General features: G+C 41.1%; 1 protein-coding gene across 1 annotated transcript in view; it reads left to right on the top strand.

Moving 5' to 3' along the window:
• opcml (opioid binding protein/cell adhesion molecule-like) overlaps positions 1 to 10,000 on the top strand; it is a gene marked incomplete at both ends in the record, with an annotated part of 71,158 nt that overhangs the window by 41,435 nt on the left and 19,723 nt on the right. Inside the window, one exon of the mRNA XM_080835074.1 lies at positions 4,059 to 4,184. Within this exon, the coding sequence (XP_080691200.1) occupies positions 4,059 to 4,184 (126 nt within the window). The remainder of the gene's footprint in view (positions 1 to 4,058; positions 4,185 to 10,000) is intronic.

Genomic DNA, 10,000 nt, shown 5'->3' on the forward strand with positions numbered 1-10,000 from the left:
CGTATGAATGTATTAATTAACATATGAATGATTTAATGAACATATGCATGTACGAATAAATGAATGAATACATTAATAAATGAATGTCTATGTAGTGTTTTAAGTTCATCTCAAGCCACTTAGTTTAAGATTTTTTTCCCCCAAAGATACCTGGGATAGGTGGTTTGCTTATTTCAAAACAGCAGCAGAGTGCGTTTGAGGTAATAGATTTTAAGCATGGATGAAGTAGTGTTTTTTTAAGCGTGACACTCGTGTTGTCTTCACTTAGCGCTAGGAGGTCTAAGTGCGAGAGGGACTGGATTGATGCCGTGAGGGCAACAATGAGATGAGAGCCTCTCAGACTTCCCTTCAGGCACTGAGAGGGAGGAGAGACTGTGCCAAATGACTTATTCATGCACAGTGCAGTTAACACAAGTCTGCTGTTGTTGATGCTGTGTGTCCATGCTTGAGAGAGGTGAATCTAGAGCACCGGATGGAGTTTTTTTTTTTTAATTTTCAAGGATCACTTGAGAGGAGATTTCATGGTTTTTTGATGGTGTACTTTAACGCTGTTTTGTCATTGTGGAAAAAATTAGTTATGCTTTGCATGAAGGATATTCATCAACTTCAACTTCATTTATCAGCACTTAACATTTATATTGGCAAAGTTAAATGCTGTTGTTCAAGATAATCATGTTTTCCACAGATATTCACAGTAGTCAAGGCAAGAATTAAAAACCGCTTATCATTTACTGCAGTATTAAGAAAAGCTCTTTGTTAACCGTTTTGAACCTACACGTTATTACTTAAGCTTTTAAGAGTGGCTGGATATCTTTTTGAGGTAAACCAAAGGTAAGTGTTAATACTGAAGATGTTTGATCATCTTACAGTAAATAACTGTCAGTGGATAAGGGATCGTTGCTGGGAAATGAGCCTAACACACACAGAATCAGTTATGTCAGCTGTGGCCTCCGGTTAAATGTGCTTCAAAGTAAGCCTTTGTTTACTGTAGGTGGCTTTGCAGTGGTGGTGTGTGGTGTGCAATGCAACATGTTGCATTTCTACTGCGTGTCTCTTCTCTGTGATCTCACAAAGTATTAAAGTATTAACTTATAAACAATTGCTGTCCTAAAATAAATGACCTCTGACACCACAAACATTGATGCTTATCAGTGGCTCTAAACCTAACCTCTCTAAATGTTAATGCTTTCAAAGAGATGATCTGCTGTCCCACCAAAAGTAATGCCAATGCAAATCGTATTATGTGCAAATACTTATAGTTTTTAAACATGTCTTTGGTCTGCAATGGCATCTTTAGAAATAATAGGGAGTTGATGGAAGTCGACAAGTTAAGGAGTGATGTTATTGACATTTATCAGATAGAAAAAAAGAACATTTCTGTTCCTGTGTAGTTTTGTCTGTTGTTCTTTGGGCAATGGGATAAAAAAAAACACCCAGTTGCATTTACGTTTGCTTTCGCCACTAATTGGCATCTTGAGGAAACATCAAGATCCTAATCACGCACAGTCTGCAGAATTCAAGGATTTACTAAGTCTGTAGATCTGCTCAGACACTGTGCACAGCAGTTAGATTCCCAGACCTGCTGTCCTACGTTTAGATAGTCCGCTTTCTTTTTCCAGGCCTTTCGGTACAATGTTATGCTTCCTGAGATACTGTACGTCAGTTGAGGTAAAGCAATTAAATTAGAGACCACTATAAAACAGTGGACTGGAATATCTTCCTTGGTTTCCTCAAGTGTAATGATGTGACAGTATTTGATATTAGCTTTGAGCCTTTTTCCTCACTGAAGAAAGGGCATCTTACTAATGCAGAGTGTCTTCCTGAAAAACGCCTTCACAGTCATTATTGCTTCTGCTTTCCGATTGGTCACTGTAATTAACAAACTCCCTCAGACGGTTTCATGCAGTAAGCTCTTATAAATGAGTAAAAGCTGTGTTACACCACCTACAGACTACACACACGGTTTCTTTGCTTTAACAAATAGAGTAATAGCAGTTGTTATACACAGGGGGATGACTAACTAATATTTTTTTTTTTTCATTTTTTTTTGTGTTGGTTCTTACATTTACTGTAGGTAGTCTACATTTATGGTTTTGATTATTAGAATTGAATTTTACAAACACTGTAGGAAGTGTGCAGGCCATGAATGTATTGTAACAATTAAGGCACATTTTCATTAACTCAAATATCCGTGCGAGTGTGTAAAAAAAAATTCTGTTTGTCCTCAGATTCACTACTGAAACTGCATGTTTAATGACACGTATTTGAGTAAATGGGTATTCGGTTGTATCAAACAGTGCTGAAGCTTTAAAAGGCCAGCCTGGCCTTTCTAACTACTTCGAAAAGTTGGAACATTTTAATCTTTAATCACCTTTTCAACTTTTCTGCAGGGCAGTTTTAGAGAAAGCATGCTGTTGTGCCCTAGAATACGCTGTGTATCGTTTCATTATATAAGTCAGACTCCTGGGAACCCTTATGTCTCTACCAAACCATCATACAGCCGAAGTGATTCTGTGGAACGTGTTTTTAATAAATAGTCCCCAGTGATGTCCAGAGGTTGTCAGCCTTTTTATTCACTATCACTACTGTCAGTCCAGTGGGGGGGTGTGTGTGATGACATTGTCAGTCATTTGATTTGCAAGGAATGCAAAGTTTCTGACACAGTCAACAGTCTAACCTCTCACTTCCTAGAGTTCCTGTATATAGAGTAGGAAGTATCACATAGTCTCTTAACACCCTCATATTTCTAACACCTACACCTGCAACTGTGTTGTCACAGCTGTAGGTAATATGTTAGCATATGTCATAGTACTTGATCAGCAGTGTATGGGGAATTCATTGAAGTAATTCAAACACAGATTTCTAATCTCTATTTATTTCCATTTCGAAAGGGGGATGCAGGCGCATCCAGTCTTTAGATCCTCACGCGATGATGAAGTGTTTTTATAGAACTTTATAAATTATTAACATAAAAAAAAGCTGCAGATAGTGAAGAGAACACTGAGCACTGTAGCACCACCTCCCGTCTGAGAGTAGGCAAGGGGGTACATAACAAGTAAAGTTTCACAGCCAACTGTTTTCAATGCAGAGCTCACTTTACTTGGCTTTGACATGTATGAACAGATTGATATATATTTAGTGGTCACACATGAGAGTGGATGTTGGAGCCACTATGGAAATGGCTGAAGGGCTGGAGCCTGTTGTGGTATGCACTGCAAAAAATGCTTTTCTAACCTAGTGTTATTACTCTTATATTGAGATAAAAAAATCTAGTTGGTCTTGTTTCTAGCTAAATTGTACTTACCTAGTGCTTTCTTGGTAAGGTTATTTGTACCTTTTTCAAGCAAATATTACTTATTTTAAGAAATCTTAACAAGCCAAATTTGCTTAACGCACTGGCAGCCAAATTTGCTTGTTTTAAGCAGAATCCTGCTTAAATATGTAATTATTTGTCTTAAATCTAGAGGGGCATTTTTTGCAGTGTGGGTGAGCATCAGGGCTGGATCTTGTGTTTGCATCTATCTGTAATGCCTCCTGAGGCCAACAAAATGCCTAATGAAATAAGAATCCACCTTTAGTTGTTTGTGACTTGAGATACTGGCTCCAATTTGTGTCGACAAACCGGCGGACAGATAGAATACCCCCCCATCTGATCTCTAGCTTCTGGAAGGCAGTTGTCTGACTTAAGGACATTGTATACGAAACCAGAGCTGGCATTCCTTGCACTTTCCCATAAACAGTGCAGTATTACTTTCTGCATAAACTCAAGTGGCATTCTTTAATGGCATGCAACTTTTTTGTATTATATTTTGTTTTAATTCCGTATCACATGCACCTTGTCAATTTGCCTTCTTTTTTTTTTTTTACAAAGTAGTTTAAACTAGCTTTGGTTAACCAAGATTGATTTCTCCCTTGAATATCTTTGCTGTAGGTCACATTCCTCCAGTGTGAATTGGTAACCTGCAGTTTTTAGTAATTGTTAGCTTTTCAAAGCTATGCTTTTTTTAAAGTAGCTTCCCCATCACTGTAACTAATATATGTATGTTTTTATGTTTTAGTTCCTGCAAAAATTGTGAACATATCAACGGACATCACGGTAAATGAAGGAAGCAACGTCACTCTGATGTGTTTAGCCATCGGACGACCGGACCCCAGCATCATATGGAAACATCGCTCCTCAAGTGGTAAGACACTTTAAGGATGCATTATTATGGTTTTGTGTTGGTATCCATAGCAATTGAACTGCTAGTCATTATAAAGCACTAGCCATCTGTTGTGAGAAAAGTAAGTTGGTACTGACTTATGACCTTGATCTCGACCTCGACTTGGGGAAAGAACAATCGCCTTGTACCATGTTTTGGCATTGTGGTTACATGATGATGTTTGAATTGTGGGTTGAGTCATTTTTAAAAATATGCATTTGTGACTTTTATCCAGAAGATGAATGGCCTAAGGCTCCTCTTGTTGGCTTCTCAATGACCTTTAACACAGATTATAATTATTATAATTATAATTACAAAAACAGAAAACGGAACTGTTCATGATCATGTTTGTCCACCTTTTCAATTTTACCACATGCGTTTAGTATGGAACCCGGGAGAGCCTTTTCTAATGTGCACATTTTCGTTTCTCGTGCCCCAGAAGTAATAAAGTGCGGTCTCAAATAGTGTAACTTGCAAACAAAAAGACATAAATCGAGCTCTCATTTTCAATCAAAATGAAGTCAATAACATACCCTAAATCATGATATTGTAGCAAATGCTGTATACTGGCCATGTCGACCACATAATGCAAAATCTGGAACAGAACACACAAAAAAAGCCTTCCTGCTTCACTAAGACTTACTAGTCCTATGTTATTAATGGTGGATGCTTATCTTTATGCTGACACCAATGCTTTCCTGTTTTGTACTATCTATTAAGCAGCATTTCCCAGGCAAAGTTCTGTAAAGTAAAGTAAAGAGTTTTGGATCCAGTAGTTGAATATCAGCAACAACTGGGTCAAGCATGGGTAGACTGACTGTAATGCAATTACTTTTTTGTGGCCAGGACAAAAGACAGAAAAGACCTTGGGTCATGACGAATCTCCAAGAATATGCTTAAAATCATTTGATCAAGCTTACAATCTGAACAGTAAAATGTTACAGAAACATCAGCTAATTGCTTGCTAGCTGACGAATATGTTTTACTGTGTTGAGTGGTAGAAGTACTGAAATGTGTGACATATCCTCTGTTTGAACCAAGCCATCCTTTCCAAAGTAGCCTACTAACTGGAAGTCAGCCAACAATGACACTAATGATCCATCCCAGCACTTCTCTTCCTTGACCCACGTTGGGCTGGGGCAAGGCACTATTAATATAATTGAAATTACAGCGGTGGTGTAGTCCAGGGTATACGCAGGTATACGGAGTATACCCACTGATTTTTCAGTCAGCATTGCGTATACCCACTTCTCAAAACAGAGCGATTATCCTGTGCTGTATGGGCTGCTTAAAAAAAATTAAGAGTATACCCACTTCTCTAGGGACCACTACACCACTGAATTACAGTGTTATGTTGGGGGGGCAATTCTTATTTTTCTCAGAATGGAGGGGTCCTGACCATTTAAAGGACTAGCCATACTGAGTAGGCCATTTTGGCCTGGACATCTCAAGCATCCGCCACACTGGGTAAACGTGATTGAGTTAGCCTCTAGCCAGGGTTAATGGGCAGTCCCTTCCCTTAGAATCGAGTAGCCATAGAGACGTAGATAGAAATAGATTAGGTGGGTTTAGCGTGGGTGTGGGCGTTCTGCATGCGGTTCGATGGCACTGCCGACTTCACGTCCACAAAAGTAGCCATTTATGTGCGCTTGATCATTGAGTATATATCCCCCCTTCCTTTAACTTCCTTCACCACAGTGCTGCTGTTTGATTTTCCCCTGGGCACATCTGCAGCTAACCTCTGCTGGCAGCGTCCAGACTACCTTTACGGTACCACATCAGGATGACAGGCTAACATTTCTAATCCCTCCTGAATGTGACAGCATTGCCACCTACTACTTTGTCTTTTTTTGACCAGCAGATGATGTCTGGTCGGTAGGTGCTATAATGGCATTTCCCTCAGGGAATCTGCGTTTTTCTCTTGATGCCTGTCAGCCTGCATCAACCAGACTCAGTCAACTACTACTGCTGCTGCTGCTCTCACGCGCTCCATCCAAGCCCATCCTTGGACATTTTTCACTTCTGGTTGGAGTTGTGGGGGTGACACAGAGGACACTGGACTGATGCTCCTTCTCTTTTCTCTCTCCGCCTATCTCCAGTGCTTAAGCCAGCTGAGTCAGCCCCGGGTCATGGCATCTCCTCAACTTCAATAATCAGGACTTGTGTTTTGAGAGAGACTCTGTGGGCTTGCTGATCGATGTAAGAGATACCTTAGGTGATGGAGATGGACCACTTCATGAAAAATGAATCAGAGCTTGAACAACAAACCATGGCAGCTCTATGACTATATGTCCCAATCTTTACTTAGAAAACAGTCAAATGCCATGTTGGTGAAGGTCCAGATTTATATTAGATATTTTTCTTCAGTTACCATAGAAACAAGGCATTTGTGGGGGCACATTTGAGTGAACATATTTATTCAGTGTTTTTCATATTTTACTTGTGATTTAATTTTTTTAATCTGTTGTCTAGAATCTGAATGTCTAGTTTGAGCATCAACAGATGTCTCCCCATTCGTTTAGATATGACTCCATGACAGGAATAGCTGTCTGGAGGTGTTACCAAGATGATTTCCATCAGGGCTGCCTTGCCTATAAGGACTGCACTGTGAGCATACAGACAGTCAGTCTTCATGTGTGTAGGTTCGTCTGTGTGGGCAGAGCAAATCAAAAACTTAATCTATCGTTTCTCCATTTTCCAGAAGACCTGCTAGCCTTCAAGCCATCCTTGTTTATATCTTGAGTGAGTAACAGTGCAATCAATATGACCATGCTGTCATGGTCTGAACCGTGACTAACAGTAGGGTCTCAGCAGGCAAACAGTGAGGGCTTTTGGACGTAGGAGATCTTCAACAGCTAGGACCTTGTGCTATTAGCATGATATTTTGAAGTATGACCTCATATCTCTGCTTTCTCATGATGATATCAATATCCTATTGGCATTTATAAGATGGTGAGAGGTTTTGAACGTAGGAGATCTTTGACAGCTAGGACCTCGTGCTATTAGCATGATAGCCTGAAGGTGTGACCTCATATGCTGCCTCATGATGATGTAGCCTATTGGCCTTAAAAGCAATCACTAGAAGTACTTGTATGTGAAAGCATGAAGAGCTGCATAGTTCTGTCCATCTTACTGTAGGACAAAAGGCAGTGATTTAAACAGCATGTCCTCATACTATGTTCAACACTGACACATTTTTTACTTTGCTGTTAGTGTACAACTGCGCTGTATTTTGCATAATTCTGGCCAAAGAATAGTCTGTGTACTCCTCTATACATTTGCAACCTCTGCAGTTTTCATTTTCTTAAATGCTTGCTGCCATGATCGCTGGACACGCACAAAGAGAGAGTGTGTGAGAGAGAGCGAGAGAGAGAGAGAGAGAGAGAGAGAGAGAGAGAAAGAGAGAGAGAGAGAGAGAGAGAGATAGAGAGAGAAAGAGAGAGAGAGAGAATCCACTTATTGCATAAAGGTCCGTCCTTTGAGAAAGCAGTTTTAGAAAGGGAGGGTCTTGTTTTGCAAATGAAATGAACACCTGAAGTACCATCTCCAAGCATCAGCTTGGGAGCACCGTTGGGTATACAGAGCATTGTAAATGACATAGCAATGTTAGTCTTATTCAATATCCTCTGATTGCTATGCATATCTTTGATTGCTAGTTTAGCCATCCGGTCCCAAGTCCTTACTGAAGGCCTTCCTCGGTCTGTGCAGATGATGACGTAGATTTCCGAGCCCAGTTGTTTGTTGTTTCTGGCATCGCTCCGGAGACAACTGTTCTAGAGACATGCTCCTAGGCTTCCTTATAAGCAATCTTGCATTTTCACAAATTCAGGCAAATCCAAGGATCTCCTGCAATTGTCAGTTGCAGTTTATTCTTATTACTGCAATATTTCCACACAAAAAACACAGTCATGGAATGTCTGCATTATGGTGGGAGAACAATCTTTCTGAAGGAAATTGAACAAAACTCCTCAAAATCAATGTAATTTGAATCACAATTTTTGAGAATTGCCATAGCAAATTCAGTACCATTTGGCTGCAATAATAACAACAAACCCTCACAAGGCACTGCAGGGACTGATAAGCTCTCTGCATCCTCTAGGGCCGAATGTTGTGTACCGTGCTCCTCCATTTGCCTTGTCTTTGCTTCGCATGGCTGATCCATTCACCTGCTGCTCAGACCAGGGGCGCAGATAGCACTTGGGACGGGGGGGGACATGTCCCCCCCAGATTCATAGTGACCCCCATCCGTCCCCACCATTCTCCCTACGTAAGGCGACTAGCGTCAGTTAATAACTCTGCACAGCTGATTAGGCGATGTTAGCCCCCCCCCCCAGTTTAAATCCCATCTGCACCGCTGGCTGTGTACAGCGCTCCTCTTATTGCCTTGTCTTTGCTTCGCATAGCTGATCCATTCACCTGCTGCTCAGACGTGTTGTCTTTGGGCCCTCGTCTGGCCTCCTCGTCTGGCCTCCTCGTCTGGCCTCCTCTGCTGCGGCCCTGTGCCACGGCAGCGCTTTCTTATCTCCTCGCTCCCGGCGCTCAGCGCTCATTGGCTCCCAGCTCCTCCTGTGCTCTCCGCTGTCCCCCGACGACGCTACAGCTTCCCCCCTCCCTCTTGCCGCAGCAGCCGGTGTCTTCACCATCACTGCCCCCCCCCCCCCCTCTTTCGTCTCGTCCCCGAGGGAGGCCGGGTACTGTGGAGACCCGCCTGCTTGAGTCTGGTCACCAGGGTTCTGTTTGTGTCGCACGTTCGTGTTTGGCTGGGGATGCGCCATCTTAACTGCATTAGGGGTATGCCGAGCATTCCCACACGGGGGGGGGGGGGGGGACTATGGGTGTCTTAATCTGGCTTTTCCAGGGATTATCACCTCTAATGGAAGGTTGGCTATCCGTTGTGTAACAGTTGTCTGTCTCCTGTCAGTTTCTTCTCAACTCATTTGAAATAGATGGTCGTAGATCTAGTTATGTAAAGAAAATACAAATCTAAAGTATATGATGATGAATGTTTCGCAAGGACATTTTCTATGAAAAGTTGCTTCATGATAGAGTCCAGGGATGGCAACCATATTCACTGAAGGCACTTTTTAAGTAGATATAAAAATCATTTAGGAGTTTACAGAGTATGGCTTTATACCGGATCCAAGATGTAATAGGAATGGTACCTGAGGTGGAATATTGCCCTAGTTTTGAACACCTTGAAGATGGTCTGAGGTCAATATTTATTTTTTTAACAAAACCATTGCTAACCTACCATTGATTGAAATAGTACAAGTCAATAATTCAGATAAAATTCATTTTTTTTATGTGTTCTCTGTACCGTACCTGCTGCATCCATTGGATGTGTTCATTTGTCCATGTGTCAAAGAAGTCATTTAGCGGATGTAATTTGCATCATAGATGGTCATACACAGGTAACAAAAGCAGGCGATATTGAGTGATGAAATCGTTTCTCAGAAAACCAATATGCAGGTCTGTGTAGACGGTGTCACTTAATGTCACGGGCTACGGTGGGACCGAGCGTTATCTTACTTGACATTTATGGCAAGCACTAATGAAAAAAAAAAGATGAGAAGGATGTTTTGTGCCAGCAAGGACATTTCACATCTCAAATATTTCCTGAAGTGACATTTCTCAACTACTCTCTCAATACTTGTGGAACAATGGATACTAAAAAAACGTATATGTTTTTGTCAGTTGAAAACTGAATAGGAATGACATGAGATTGTACTTATTATAATAACTGGAAATCAGGGTAACAACTGGACAATATTCTTGCTATCAGTGACAGGGTGGGCAAT

This window comes from Sprattus sprattus (assembly GCF_963457725.1).
Source record: "Sprattus sprattus genome assembly, chromosome: 1".
Taxonomy (NCBI): Eukaryota; Metazoa; Chordata; class Actinopteri; order Clupeiformes; family Clupeidae; genus Sprattus; species Sprattus sprattus.